Source organism: Charadrius vociferus, unplaced genomic scaffold (assembly GCF_000708025.1).
Source record: "Charadrius vociferus isolate BGI_N301 unplaced genomic scaffold, ASM70802v2 scaffold472, whole genome shotgun sequence".
Taxonomy (NCBI): domain Eukaryota; kingdom Metazoa; phylum Chordata; class Aves; order Charadriiformes; family Charadriidae; genus Charadrius; species Charadrius vociferus.
In genome coordinates, this window is record NW_009647735.1 from 8,274,616 (window position 1) to 8,290,753 (window position 16,138).

General features: G+C 42.6%; 1 protein-coding gene across 1 annotated transcript; it reads right to left on the bottom strand.

Annotated features, from left to right (window-relative positions):
• Positions 1-4,176: 4,176 nt before the first annotated feature.
• Positions 4,177-15,732, bottom strand: IL13RA1 (interleukin 13 receptor, alpha 1). The gene is made up of 9 exons (XM_009881726.1): positions 15,586-15,732; positions 13,361-13,496; positions 11,294-11,414; positions 8,908-9,086; positions 8,373-8,518; positions 7,005-7,137; positions 6,465-6,561; positions 5,858-5,942; positions 4,177-4,296 (listed from the first exon to the last, which is right to left on the bottom strand). The coding sequence occupies exons 2-9, from the start codon at positions 13,443-13,445 to the stop codon at positions 4,177-4,179; spliced, it is 966 nt and encodes a 321-aa protein (XP_009880028.1). The 5' UTR covers positions 13,446-13,496; positions 15,586-15,732.
• Positions 15,733-16,138: the final 406 nt, after the last annotated feature.

The following is a 16,138-nucleotide window of genomic DNA, read 5'->3' on the forward strand; positions in this document are numbered from 1 at the left end:
TCATTAACCTAACCAACATAGTTGGAGAAGAGAGCAAGAAAAAAAAAACCCAACAACCCAAAAGTCATCAAGAAGCTTTCAGGCTCTTACGCGCTACAAAGCTGAGGCAGAGTTTCCGGACCTGAAAGCAAGTTTGTCTCTCTCCTGTGCCTCCCACCCAAACCTGTACTGCTTTGCTGTGGTGATGGCGTGGATTCGGTTACATCACGGCGATCGCAAGTCTCCTACTTTCACCGTGATTCACCAGCGCTGGCAGGAAGCTCATCCAAACAGAGAGATTTTAATCTGGTTTTGCATTTGGATTTGAAGCGGTATCTAGAAGCCACATTTCTGCAGCTGGCCAAGCAACCTGCGGCACTTGCTGCCATGAAACGGTTTGTGCAACTTTTGAGTAAAACCGAAGTACTGGGGAATCATCTTGAGGCACCTTCAATAACCCGGGCAGATCTGCTTCTCCAGCCCCACCGGGCCCATTCCTGGACCCGACGGGCTCAGCCGCTGCCCCACCACGGTGCTGTGGTGAGAAGGTTCCTGCAGCACCCTGACCGTACCTGGGTTTCCACTCACCTACCTCCCACTCTTGCTTGGGTGAGGGGAAAACCCTCCAAAACTGAAAGTTTCTTCTTTTTTTAAAATGAAAAAAAAAAAAAAAGTTAACATTTCCCTTTCAGGGGAAATTCTGAATATTTGAAGTTGCAATTCAGAACTAAGTTTATTGCATACTTTCCAGTGAATGGAAATACCCAATCTGTGAATAGTTCTACCTAGCGAGCATCAGCTTACAATATGGTGTGTTCATCTAGCAACTCCTTTAAAGCTATCCAACTATGTCATGACATTCCTTAGTTGAAATAAATTAAAAGTTAAAAAAAAGAAGAAATAGTGTTTAATTTTTCTAGCATGCCAAATACAGACAACATAAATAATTTAACATAATGTATTAAAATATGAAAAGGTCGCTTATGAGTGTGGTTAAAATCATTATTGCTACAAAAACTGCAGAATTGAAAAAAAAAAAATCCAAATAGACTTGCGTTTTTAATGTCACTGTTTATTCCTTAATTGTGAATGATGTGCTCGCTGACCTGGAGGGAACAAAGCATGCTTTCCCTGAATCTTTCAAAGAAGCCACTGCTAATGTGTTTATTTGGCACTTGAAGACGTTTGAGTCTAAGCAACTGGGTAATGGCTTTCATCAGTTCAGCAATGTGGCATTTTCAGTGACTTCAGCATCTAACAAAGACATAAGCTATCGGAGCTACGTTTGATAAGGCTGCAGCCACCTCAGTCAAATTCCAATTTGAGAATTTATTAACTCTCTATAGCGTTAGGGAATAAAACATGTAGCATTCCCCACCGATCGCGTGGGCTGAGTTCACTCATGAAAGGGAAGAGGGCGAAGCAACACTCAGTTTTTCTTCTTGGGGTTCTGCGCGCCTCAAACACAGTTTCTCATTAAGCCACTGCCATCTCTTCTGTCTCAGTTTATCTTCTCAACCCAAGAACGAAATGCCACCCAATTATATTGAAAAACATTCAGACGTATTTATTCATTCTTTAAACAAACTTACAGATCAAGTAACTGTAAAGAACACACAAATGATAGCAAAACTTGGCAAATTTCAAGCTGAAAAACCCCTAACCATGAACAAGACACTTAATGACGAAAATATACTCAGACACTTACTTTACATGCCAAAACACAGGCTCAACAAATCCATCCATTAGGAAGTGTGTCAATTACTATTATTTGCGAAACAAAGAATTACCCAAACCATTTCTATATAGCGATCTAAACCATCCTCTGCATTTAAGTCTTCTTTTGGCCTAACACCTTCTGTCTGCTTTTTCCACTCCTTTAGTTTTATGCATTTGGGTTTTGTTTGGTTTGGTTTTCAAACAAATAAGCTTTGGTTTTACACCAAAACAAAAGTCAAAAGAATTTAGGGTAAAGTACCAAGGATCATCTTCCTAGATTGCTATACCAAAAGCCAAAAAACTTTATACTCCATTGTTATGCTTACTTATCCTGAAATCACCCATTTCTGTTTGTCTAGTGGTCTGTGAAGAGCAATGTTCTAGATGAGGTAGATTTGAGAAGTATTTCTATCGCTATAATGACATAAAGGTTGTGGGGGAGAGGGACTGAAGTTGGCACAGGACTTTAATTACCCTTTCCCCCACGCTATTCCTTTACCTCTGGAATATCAGACAGTGCTGGTAGCTGACTTTGTATAACCTGAGCTTTGTTTTATCTCACTGAAATCCCTGAGGCTTTATTCTCATTTTGTCTCATTAACCAATGTTTATAATGCCTTTTTTTTTTTTTCAGCCTGATTCCAAGTGAAAGATTTAAGCTGATACGGGGTCTGCTAGTTCTGCTACATTTCTCCTTCTCTTTCTACCACCAGTAATGAGGTAGATAAGAGATCTGGCAGCAATTGTGTGTTTGAAAGGCTCAGTGGGGACTGGGGCAAGAATTGGATTTATTGAGAGGGAGGGAATACATAAGAGGGTAAAGGATGTGAATTTGTAGCTAAAAAGCAAGCTCCCTTAGTTCTACTTCTTGCAGAACAGTATGTTCTCAAAATGAAGCATTTCATTTGAGATTTTTGACTGAATGGAGTTTGCGGAAGGGCTGAACTTTACAAGGTTAGTGGCTACACAGTGTGCCTCCAGCAAACTGCTGAGGAGATCTCTTCCCAGTCTGATAAGGCTGACCGTATCAATGATTAACGTGTCGGCGCTTCGCTGGGAGGAGCGAGAAATTCCTGAACACTAAGCATAACCAGCTTGCACGCATCTCTTTCTCCCCATTACATTACTTTCTGCCTCCAGCACAGCCAAGGTGCTGCGGTTTACACCCTCGCAGCGCAGAATTGCGAGCATAAATGTCACAGTTGTGCTTCAAAACATCTGCTGAGCTTTGCTGGGTAAAGCAACCTGAAAATAAAGCCATCCAAACCCACACAGATCAATTAATGATTTACAAAAAAAAAAAAAAGGAAAAAGTAAATTTAAAAAAAAACTCAAATCAGCACCTTGCTTTAAATTGGTAAGCTCCTAGAGGGGAAGCTCAAATCACAGCCTCATCACTATAGAAAGAAAAAAGCTTATCCCTTAGAAAGCAGGCCAAGGTTGTCATCCCCTCTTCCCCCAAATCCATCAGCTCAGCATCCTTAAGGATGGGTCTTGACGTCTCTGAATTAATTTGGTTGCAGTGGCTTAGCACTCGCTAATCAATTTGACCACAGCTCCTTAGACTCACGCGTCCATCCCGGTAATTTTGCTGGACAGACTCAGGATGACGTAGCTTCCAAAAATCAAGGTGTTTTCAGGCCAATATGGCCAAAATTGAATCACAGTCTGGTAAGACTCAATACAGTTATCTGCCACTGCACAACACAGGTAAAAAAAATTCTATTTATCTTTTTAAACAAAGTATAATTAACCCAAGAAGTCCATGAAGGCATGGCATCTGAAGACAGGCACTTGAAAGGATAAAAAACTAAGCCTTTTCTATGAATAGTCTGAATACCAACTGGAAAGCAGAGCGGCTTTTCATACATGCTTTTAAAGAAAAAACAACCCTGTTTCATGGGGTTTGACCAGGCCACAGCTGACGCACATCAAGCGGTAGCGTAAGAAGGTGAGTCCATCCATGCCGTCTGGAGAGCGCCCTGCCCCGGAGCACGTGGAACACGCCATCCACAAACGGTCCACGCTCCGGCAGTGGTTGCACATCGTGGCAATGACGAGCCATCTGCTGTCAACAAACCTCATCTCACCTGCTGCAAAATCGAGCCCAATGCTTCAGAGAAGTCACAGTGCTTGCTCCGAAAAAAACCCAAAAACCATCTGCAGTCTAACGCGAGGCACAAACACAAGTGCAAATGACAACAGGGCAGAGCTGGCTGGAGTCAGAGCGAGAGATGCTGCAGCGCAGGCAGAGGGAAGGGACGTACACGCTCCTCTCGAATGATCCGAGAGGAGTATTTCTAGCAGAGATGGAGGAATGGCCACTGCTAGCCGTGCATCTTCTGAGCATCACAGAAGTAAGGCTCAGAAGAGACTCAGGAAGGTGAGAGTTGGTGAATGTCTGGCAGGCTTCTTCACATCTACATTGTACGGGAGCAGGAATCAAAGTTTCCTCCTCTTTCACTGGTAAAACAGAGTTTATCGGTTTTCCGTTTCAGAATTAGCATACTCTGGCGTTTCTGTTAAAATTAAAGAATGAATTTCTTCTTCCTTAATTAACCTGTCGTAAGCATTCGCAGAATCATCCTTTGCACAGCTCTGAAAGAGAAGAACAACATTTTTAACAGTGCTTCTTCACAGCGAGTGCTGTTTTTCAGCCCAATAGGACAGCCCCATTTCACAACGTATAGCCTATATTATGGTGAAAAAGCCAAGGTAGCTGGGCAATAAATTGTGCTTATTAGGGACAAGGTTAAGCCTGGTTGACAGAAGAGTTGTCCTCTCTGGAGACAAAGAAGGACTGAAGGTTGGTGCCCATTGTAAGAGTGCTTCCAACTACAGCAGATGGGGGACGCTCAGGCAGGAGGATGGAGAAGTGAGGATGCACATGCTTAGTAGAGTTTTCACTGAGACTCTGAGCGTGTACGTGTAGAGAAGATCAAAATGAAACTCAGAGGTGAGAACAAAGCATTACTTGGGGCAGCGACAAAGCACAGGTCAAAGCGCGACAGTGTAACAGCTACCATACTCAAGATCCTCACAGCCAAGAGTCCCATCTTAGTCCCCCAGTGACCAACAAATGCCAAAAATATTTATGCAAAAGGTAGTAAACTCGGAGGCCAGATCCCTGTTTTCCACATAGTTCTGGTTTATTATTAGGTGAAGTCAGAATACTCCCACGGAAAAAGGGAATACTGGATTTTGGACTTGGACTCCTTTTGCGATTGGGAGGCCACAAAAGGAGACTTCTTTTCAAAAAGTTTCCTGCGACTTGTGTTCAACTGAGAACATCCAACGCGCGAGCAGCACCAGACACCCCCATAGTCATTACCCTCTACAAATGTTTCACAGGTGGCATCAATTTTGAGATGCCGCAGTGAGTCAGAAGGTCCCTTCCATACAAGGACTGTGTTCAGAGAACAACATCCATTGCCTCAGGTCGAGGTTTGAATTGGGGCTTGTCAGTGTACTTCCCTTCGGATTTTTACAAAGAGCTACTCAGTTAGATTTGTTTAGAAAGAACAGTTTCCATAATCAGTATTACATTTATTTTTCCTGAAATAAGGGCCCATAGCAAGTGTTTCATCAACCAAAGCTTGAAGCAGCTCTAGTTTGTTTTGTCTTTTTGCCAATGAGAAGCTAAGTGTCTTCATTTACTTCATAGCTCGCTGACTGTGATAAATGTGAAAGAGGTACAAATATGAGTTTCTGGAAGTCAAATGTGAATAGCTTTATTCAGCATCATAAATATGAGCAACGAGCAGAGAAAGACCTAAAGGTCAGGAGTAGTTTAATGCAGTTGCAAAAAAAACTCAGACCAACTCAACCCAAAAAAGGCCTCAACAAAACCCAACAAACCCAACACCCAAACCAACCCAAAACACATTTAAGGGACTAGCAGTGTGGGAAATAACAGAATAATGCAATTTTACTAATGTATCGAGAAAAGTATATGCAATTTGAGGGGGGGAAAAATCCCTCTCAGTTTTGGGTAATTGTTTCTGAACAAGTCTTATTATTGTAAATACTTAATCTTTATATGATATACTTAATTATGTACAGTAAGTTTTAAGGTACACATAGGTATTAGGAAAAAGAAAATTGGAAGCCTATAGATTCTGGTCCAATAGATTCATTGGCCCAACAGCTTCTTACTAACCTGGGAATCCTCATTCTGCTCTCCAAACATGCGCTTCAGAATTTCTCTAGGGTCTGGAATTGGTGGAAGAATCAGTATCTTCAGCCTTCAGAAAATTAAAAAGAAAACCTTTAGATGAAAGATGTATTCATTTAAAAATCACCATTTCAATGTCATACTTGGGTGAGGTCAAGAAAACTTGTGGAGTCAGCTTTGACATCACCGGCCAAGCTTTCATTCTCTGCAACTGTAGCCCAATTCTCATTTTTACACCCCAAACCCAAAGGAAATGGGAATATTCACACAGACAGATTCTAAGTAACTTTCCCTGGCGACAAAGACAGCAGCAAAAAGAGGCTTTTTTAAAAAAACTGGTCAAATATAAGCTTAATTTTGAATTTGGACTTCATAAGCGATGTCACCCAAGTGTGGCCAGAGCGTGTATGTAGTCTATAAACCTAATTCTAATGACCCAGGCACAGTGGTGCTGCTGGTTTTGTTACGCAGTGCGTGTTGGGGATAAAACAGCCACATCATGCACGGTTACCTGGAAGAGACGCGAATTATAACGCGAGTCAAAGACCAATCGGAATTAGTGCATTGTAAATAAAGGGAGATCGTTATTTACCTTTTTAGATAAACTAGTAGGATTATCGTAGATACTGCTACTATTAATGGAATGGTGACTATTAAAACAAGATAGAATGTAGAGTCCGCCTTCTCACCTGGAAAACAAAGGTTGTAGAAACTTAGGGATGTTTTGCGAGGCTTTTTAGGAATAATGACAACAAATTAATTAACTCTAATTTGTTTGTAGACTGAATGTATTTCAAATACATTAGCACTTCAGGAGGGTCATTTTCCAAAGCATGATATTATAACGTAGATACATTTGGCAAGAAAATTGAGCACCAGCAAGGCTCAGGGCTGAAAAACTGACAGCCCCGGAAAGGGGTTATCGCACAGCTACACCAGCGGTAACCCCATCAACATCCACAGCCGTACGCTACGCTAATTGATGGCACTGGTGAAGGACTGGAACTCTCCCGCCCTCTTTTCGCCTAAGATTACATAGGAAGAGAGTCTTCAACTCCCATTTACTTGGCAGACAGAGCGTCTTACAGATGAAGAATAAAGCACAACAAATTGCAGGCATGATTGTTCTCACCGATACTCTTCTCTTCGCTCCAGTCGCTGGAGAGTTTGCTGCTGTAACACTCGGGCTTTGGTTTCGCTCTCACTTGGAAGGTGTACTTGCTATTAGGATCAACGCTAGGAATTGACGTATAATTATTTTCAACCTAAGGTGAAAAGAAAAGGTAATCTGTTCAATTGCCAGCGTATTCTCAGTCATTTATGAGCCCATTTTCATTGTGCAGTTAATGTATTCTGAATGTTTAGACAGAAGATCTTTTTGTGAACACTAAACTTCATGAAAATAGGACACGGTAGCATTGAACCAGCGAAGGCTGCCTAAATAGAGATTCCAAAGCTAAGATTTAATGTTATTCACTGCTACATCTATCACGCAGCGTTTGGCACCAATGATTAACCCCACACTCAGTGTCTGGAACAGCGCCTTTTCTTTTTTTTTTTCTTTTTGAGGAACATCTGTGATTTATGCTGCCTTCCCCTCTCTGTCAGGGCAGCAACGCTGGGCCAACTTCGACCGCACACAAGTCTTCTGTGATGCCTCTGCGGAGGCCCACGAGCATGCTAGCTGGGATCAAACCCCACTTATTCTTGATCCAAAATGCCAGTTTTCTGAGGTATGTTGATATTATTCCAGTTTGCTAAATTTGGGGTAGGACAAACAGCTTCTCCACAGGAGAAGAGTGCCACCTCACTCTTAAATTTATCACACTGTTTACCATTCTGATCAAACAGTGCGGTCGGTTTGGCTATGCAGATGCAGACGTGAGTACATCCAGACATTGAAGTCAATGATTTCTGTACGTACATTAAAATCGGTGCGTCTAAGACCGCACGCCTTTTTCTTCCCCCGCATCCTCAGTCTTTTTATCCCCTTGCTTTTCTGCATAACATTCCGTGTTCTTGTGTGCACCAGCCACTAATTTTGCTTTACAGTAATCAAATCATGCTGTTCAATAACAAGGCAATCATCTGACCGAGCGCCGGCCGCCAGCAGGAAAACCCGACACCACCAGACCAAAGTCCCGTATCACTGGGAAGCAAACAGGTACATGCACTGCAGTCTATTTCCTGATAAGCGTTGTTTAGTTTAGTATATACTTCTTTACCAGACTGTTTTCACACGTTACTGCTTTGCAATAACACACGATGGCAAGGATTCAGCAGAGCAGTATGAATTGTGTTGTACAGACCCTATTACCGTATGGGAGAATAATCTTATGTCCACACAACGCTTCCAGCTAGTGCACCAGACCCGTTCACACGCAGCATATATAATTTTGCATCTTTAAACAGCAAATATTTGAGTTACTGTGAATATCAACACGAATAATAAAAGACACATAGGGGAAAAAAAAATATCAGTTAAGTAATGAAAAATTACTTGAATTATCTGAGTGGTATCACCATTGCGACATTTAACTTCATAAGATAAACAATTTTCTGGAAAGGTGTCTGATTCACTCCATTCTACGTATATCTCATCATTGACCTTTGACAGTGTGAGTCTTCTTGGCGTAGCAGGTCTTACTGAAATGCAAAACGGAAGAATTAGTTAAAAATTATACTTCGCTGATTCCAAAAGTGGTTAGAAGTTCTGTACTGCAGAATTTTACACTTATACCAGTTTAGGAACGGAAAGAGGAAAAAAGCACCAAAAAGTAAAGAGATAATAAGAGCAATAAAAGAGTAAGAGTAAAATTCAGTGTAAAATAAAAGACAAACAAACAAAACCCAAACATCCACCCCTCAAAAAACAAACCCTGTCTACACAATTCCTAAATCGAAGATCAACAGAAGAAGAGAATATCTAACCACGTTGTCTCATCAACAGCTTATGAGTTGCAAGCTTCTCAAACACGATGACATACTAGCAAACTTCTTTCTTTACATTTTTCGTAGCGCAGTGTTAAACTTACCAAGGGTGGTCGGATTTTTACTGGCACACACAGGCCTAATTTCTTCAGAATCATCTCTAATCAAAATACTTATAGCTGGGTACGTATTGGTGACGTTGGGGAAGCTGAGATTGAAAATACATCTTCCGCGGTCCATAGAATAGTTGTTGCACTTCTTGTGGTTTTTCAAACCATCAAACCTATGGGAATTTAATATATTTATTTAAAATTTCAAAAGAACAGGACAGCAAGAGGCAAGCTTGTTTTTAAAACCTGCGTTACAAATTCTGAAGAGTGATCTTGCATTAAAGCTGTGCCATAGCATACATAAAAGTAAAGCTAAGCAAAGTAAGAAGCTTCTCACTTATCTCAAGCTTTAGAGAGAGTATTATTTGTGTAAAGAGCGCCAAGGAGCAGAAAAAGAGGCAGGTTTGCTTTATACCCAGGCATCAAAGACAATGGCTGCTTTCAGCTTTGGTTCACATTTTCCACATGGGAAAACAATTTCAAGAAAAAAAAAAAAACAACACACGTAATTAGAAAGCAAACTAATTTGGATCACTTCTCATCAACAGAATTTCACTTCTCTGGCAGAATGAGCTGATCGGTCTCCTTCAGCAGCGCCTCAGGTACCGCAGCTCCTGCTCGAGACGGTCAAGTTTCACCTATCATTGCCTGCATTTGCTGTCCAAAATTGTCAGTAACAGAGAAGCTATGACAACCTTCTTCCTTGCTTCTCATCGTTCCCCAAATTCCAATGAAAATACGCCAGTAGCTTTTCCCCCATAGAAAATTGGGAAATGTTTTTTTCTTTTTCTTTTTTTTTTAATTTTTTTTTTAAATTATATGGAGCAAATCAGAGCTTCGTTTAGGAGCACAATAAGAGTGACACTCCCCTACTTCACATCTCCCTGGATAGGGGCTGGAGAAGCCAAAACCGTCTGTCCCGTTTTCACGCCCAGACCCCGTTTTGATCCCCCCTTCTCCCCTCCCCGGGGCTGGTGAGGACGGGGGCACCCAGAGCAGCCTGCGCCCCGCGACGTATCCAGCTGCTCTCATAAACCTGCCTTTCAGCCCACTGTGCGCCCACTGGATTCACATTCACTTTGGATGAAAAGAGAGGTTTTTAGAGGAAAATATCAGTGAAGAAGAATATAGAATGGAACTGTAATTTTTCAGGTAATTGTTCGCTCATTTCTGAAAAACAAAAACAAAACATAAAACCCCACCTCACCTGCATTATGGAAAAATGTATCTTTAGTCCAAAAGTCAAGTGCTCCCTTAGTTTTCAGCTTTAAAACTTAAAAGAAAAAAAAAAAGTCTTTTTCTTCCTAAGCAGCATGAATCAAAACACTTTGCTGTCACCGCCTCCACATCTTTCACTAAAACTAAGGGGTAAGTTGAAAACATAGCTCTAACCTAAAGCATTATTCCAGTAAGTATCCATGTACCCACAAATTCAGATCTTCAACACCTCATTGGCACTGTTCTTGTAATAAAGAAAAACTTCTTTGAGTAGCAACTTGGAGAGAGAACAGTCCTCCCCACACTGAACTAAAGCAGCAAGTTTTCTGCTGTTTGCTGTCGGAACAGTTCGCCTGCGAGACTGCCACCGGAGAGGAAGAGGAAAAAGTTTATTTAGTCAGAGCAGACAAGACAGAAAGCTGATTTAAAACTACAACAAGGGGCTTTCAGAAAGCAAACTTCAATATTTCTAACAGAAGCTAATGCAATCTGGCATTTCACAAGCCCCATCGACACACAGAAGTATGCACAGATCAGCGCGCGCGGATCTCGCTGCCAAGTTTTCGCTCACACCACAACTCTGTTCCTTTGGAACAAGAGGCTATTTATGGCAGTCAGCTGGCAAGCAGGGATGATGATAAAAAGATGTTCTCCATAACTTTCAAGGTGAACCGGTTATTTATGACCTTGAAGATACAAACAAAACTACTGCTAAATGTTATTAATGCTCTCATACCATTTTCCAATGATTTAAGAGCGGACACGTACATTAGTGATTGATTCTGACTTAAATGGCCCATGTTTGCTGGGCTGCAAAGAAAGCAATTAATATATCAGTCTAGCTCAGCTCTTAATTCCTCCCTCTTTGAAGCCACAATCAGAAAAAATTAGAAAGCAACAGCAGTTATTTTAAAACGGGCTACAGAAGCAGCCAGGGCTTCGCATAAAGCTTCTATCAACTTCCCAAAAAAAGACTCGGCAACAACAACCTCTTGACCCTCCAGCAGCCAAGCTCTCTGTTGGACGGGCCCCAAGGCTAACTTGTACACAATGCCCCAAGACCGTTCAAAGCAACAGAAAGCAGACAAGGAAAACATGTCACATAAAACTAAAGATTAGCACTAAAGCACTTTAGAGCTGGGAATAAAAAGTTCATACGAACCAGTAGAACAACGTATAATTGGTATCGCTGCTCGCGTTCTCTCCGGGCCGCCAGGAACAATCCATGTACTCCAAATTGTGCCAAACGCAGCTCAAACCAACAGCGGCAGTACCTGGAATACCTGCGAGGCAAGTTGGAAAGCTCTCTTGAGATTTATTTTGCCAGCAAAGCCTTCTCCCCAAATTCCAGCAGTAAAACATCCCTTTTTACATAACTGAAAGTGTCTGGAAGGCAAAGACGGGTTACCTCCTGGCCCGCCCTGCCTGTCTCAGCACAGCAAACCATGAATTCCGGTTGTTTATCGCTTGCAGCAGCTGAAATCTTCTTCTAGTAACTTCTAAATGCACGCTGATTGCAAGAGTGAATCTCAGTTTGCACCATGTCTGAATTACTACTTAGAGTTACCTGACGCTAAGGACAAGGTGTCGAGTCAGGAAAATATTTTGTCCTACTAAACTCCAGATACTTTAAAAAGGATTTAAAGTAACTAGCAGTTATAGGGATAGCACTTAGCTTTGTTACAGTTATTACAGCCATCAATGATAAAAATAGTCAGCATTTGTTATCTTCTCCAAATAGAACATTAGTTTCTCAGTAGTCTGAATATGGCAATACCCACAGATATTAAATATGCACAAAAGCAACATTGGTGAAGTTGAATTTTTAATTGAGACTCATACACCTCTCGACGTTCAACTTCTTCAATGTATTGAGACCCCAAATTACAGGGCATACATTACAGGGCATCGCAATTGTGGATAGAGACGTCAATGTATTTCCCAGGTAGGGCAATTGCAGAATAAGTCTTTTGTGTGATAAGTCTGGTGGGAGGTGTCCCTGCCCAGGGCAGGGGGTTGGAACTGGACGATCTTTAAGGTCCCTTCCCACCTAAAACAGTCTGTGATTCTATGACTCATATTCAATCTTGCATTATTGTATGGTACAAGTTCTTTATACTGTATTATCGTATTACAGCATATTAGATATTTTTTCATTGTAACAAGCAGCAACATCTCCACGAACTAAAAATAAAATGCATGTTAATTTTATCAACAGTCCAGGTTTTTATTGATGGCAAACCCCAAACTACCTTCTACTTCCGAGCTTACATTCTCCCTGAAGTAGCAGCTGTGTAAGAGCATAGGAAAATGAGACTGGTTTTCCTATTCCGAGAAGCGTTTAAAAATATTTCATCTGCAAGCAGACTTTGAAAAGCCCCAACCTGTTGGGTACGTGCTGTCCTAACAATCTGCTTCCCTGGTTTTGCAGAAGACCCTTTCGACAGACGCACACAAGCCTGACGAGGTCGTGGATTCTCCCGTCCACACGCAGTTTTCATCCACAACGGGTCACGCTACGGGGTCGCACAGACTTTTACCGCTCAGGGCAAGAGGCTCTGTTTCCTCGCTGTGCCTCCTAGCTGCCAGCACCCGGCAGAATACGTTATTCCTCAAAGTCTGCTTCCTAACAATTTCGCTACGGACCCCTTATTTCTGCATGGCAGGAAACAAAACTTTTTTTTTTCCTCTCTTCGTTTTGCTCTGTGCAGCTTTGGACGCCCCAGTCGCCTCCTTTGAAAAAGAGTGCGCCCTACTATAATTATTTCATTAAGTCAGTTATTTATTCAACAAGTTGTTCAATTTGCTAGATTTAGCCCTCCAACATTTATAAAGGCAGGGTTATTTTAAGGACTATTGCTCATACAGAAAAAACACACAAAATAAACTGGCTTCGACGTTCGCCACGAAGCCGGCAGCCTTAACCCAACCCAAGTCCTCTCTTATCTCACAGCCACGGCCGGGACAAGGAGAACGACAGGAATCACATCGCTCTCTTGGAAGCGCAGTTAAATTTTACAAGCTTGCCTGGAAGGTTTTGCGTGGCAGAACACTCCGGTTGGGTTTAAATGTAGTCCGATGGCCCTGTTTAAACTCCATCAACCGAACCGGCCCTCGCCCCCACTATCTCTCCACGTTTCTCCCCGATTCGCGGCGACGGCATTTCATTAGACTGGGCGAGGACAGGGGGAGGCAGGTCTGCCTGGGCTGCGGCCGCCGCACGCGTTACCTTTTGGCAGGAGCGCGGTCTCCACCCATCGGCTGGGCTCGCTGGCGTTAGCGCACTTGCATTCACTTCTCACTCTGAAACGCATTTCCTCATTCAGGATCGTATCCGTCACACGGAAGCGACTCTTACTCCATTCCTGGGTTTAGATGGGGGCGGGGGGAGAAGAGAAAACCAGAATGTTTGGCAACACTGCACCAAACACGTGGGAATTACGGTTAATGTAAGGATACATTAGAGCCCCTAAAAAAAGGCTGCAGCTCGAAGCCAAATGAAATGAGTGTCCGGCAACGCGGGAAGCCTCAGCGTCACTGAGCTGAGCGTCCCTCTTTCCTCATCGGGAGCACTCAGAACCCACCAAAGGAAAACCACGTTCACCCCAGCGAGATGCAGACAGGAGCAGCGGCCGCACAGAAACTAAACTGTAAGGTGGGGGGGACGGTCCCGCTGTGAGTCTTGAGGGATAATGCAAAAGTGCAGGTTTGTGCTGCAGCCATATAAACAGGAGTTTACAGCTCTAATCCGCACCTTTCTGTGTGCGCGCACGAGCGTGCGATGAACGGAAAGGGAGGAAAAAAAATAAAGCATCAACACAAATCCACAAATGGTTATTAAATGCGGTGACACCACATGGGGCCCAAGCAGTCTGTGAGCTTCCATTTTCAGAAGAGAGGATGTGTTTGTGTGAGAAGGCGGCTTTTCTCACACGCTCTCTTGAGCTTCTTTTATTGGGCTGGGGGGATGCCTTTTACTTAACTGGAAACAGGACAAAAAAAAAAAAAAAAAATCTTTGTTATGACCAAAAAATGGTGTAACTGCTTATGTATAAAATTTTTTTTTAAATGTATAAAATAAAAATTAGCACTAATGAGAGGGCAATGAAATCAAACAGGCAATGAGCAGACTAGGTTCTACCAGCTCTACTGCAAAAAAGATGCGGCGAGATGCTGCGCGGTCTGGTTCATCCCGTCACGTGAAACTGCTGTCCTGCAGCTCCTTCACTGCCCCTGAGCTTAACATCTGCTAGACCCTTCCACAAACTCATTCAGCTCGTTAACCGAGCAGACCTTCAACTTGTTAATTCCTTAATGAACCCATCAAAGAGGTAAACAGGTTGGTTACTGCTGAGTTAGCAAGTCTGAGTGGCTCATCTAAAGGTCTGACGAAGAACGTTAGAGAAGGGGAGCATCAAAAAAATGAAACATCACCCTTTTAGCAGCGTTAAGCCATTAAATCAGCTCAGCTGTCTGCGAAACGGCAGCCTTGCTTCACGTCCAGGATATCCTGGAGCTGTCAGAAAGGAGACGGCAGCCACCGTGAAGAGGCCATTGTAAACATCAGGCCATAAAACTAACAGGGCTCAACAACAAAGGGCTGTTTCAAGAGGCATCGTATCAATTTTAACCATACCCAAAATAGCGGCGCTGCCGACCCCACAGTTGGTACGTATTCAAGGCTTCAAATTGCGATGGTTTGGGATTACGGCCTGAGAGTGTATTATCTTACTGGCAATAATTGTAAAAATATTTGTCCCTTCAGTGCCATGGCAATGTCGCTCTCTGTCCTGACCCAACAGCTGTTAACACACACCAAGGATCACATCTGGGCTGCAAACCATCTACCGCAGGAATAAAAACAAAAGCCCAAACCAAAGAAGTTTTACAATTTCTGCTCCAGGGAACAAATATGTTCCATGTCGTCCTCGTAACACAACCTCCGTGAATAACCGTAAGCGCAGGGACAGGGTAAATGTGGGAATATGGTCAGAGTTGGCATCCCTCCAAAAGATGCTACGCCATCAAACGACAGCTACACCATGGTCCACTAAGAGGTGGACGCCTCTTTCTCGACGTGAGCTCAAAGCGAAGGAGATCAGCCTCTGCACATTCCCATTTAAGCCTTAAGGATGTAGACTGCCCTGTACATATTTCATTTTTTCTAGAAAGCTGCAGAAGCAAAGACTGAAATGAGTCTTTTCACGTGATTATTATTACAGTACTTCTGTTATCGGTAGCGGCTCAATTATCAGAGAGCGACAGACAGATTTTTCTGATCTGAAGATCCCACACGCTGGTATGACTCAGTTTTGAGGTTTTCATCCCCCGACAAGAATTAAAGGCTATATTAAAACTGTCTTTAGATATGTATATAAGCTTACACACAGACAGTTTTATCGCAATCAGACATTTACTGGAGCGCAGCAGAGTTTAAAGAGGCGATGCACTCACTGGTTTCCCCAGAGGGACCTCATTGATCACGATGTCGCTGGAATACTCCAGGTCACAGCCACTGCTGACGTTCTCTGGGGGGTTCCACGTCCAGTTCAGGGTGCAGATTTGGATAAACGAGTAGTCCAGGTTGGATGGAGGTGGAAGAACTTTTGCTCCTATAAGAAAGAAGTTACCAGTGGAACAATCCTGTTGGTCCGTGTTTTACCATTGGTAATATCGATAGATTTTTAACTCTCCAACAGAAAAGAACACAAATGACTTCTCAACTTTGTCAGCTTGCATTTGCTATCAGATAAGCTACTGCCCACTAAATTGTTTCTACTATTCCTGTTATCCTAGTCCATCAATCGTTTAAGTAATTATAGGAAACACACATGCAAAAAAAAAATCATTGAAAGGTAATTTTTTAAAGAAATCGCAGCATGCAATGATGTGGCGGAGGTGGTAATGAAACTGCTGCTCCTGGAGGGAAGATGAGTCTCGTTTTTCAGGTCTTTTCTGCTGCAAGTTTGCATCACGCCTGCTGAATTTGTAGTAAAAATAGTACATA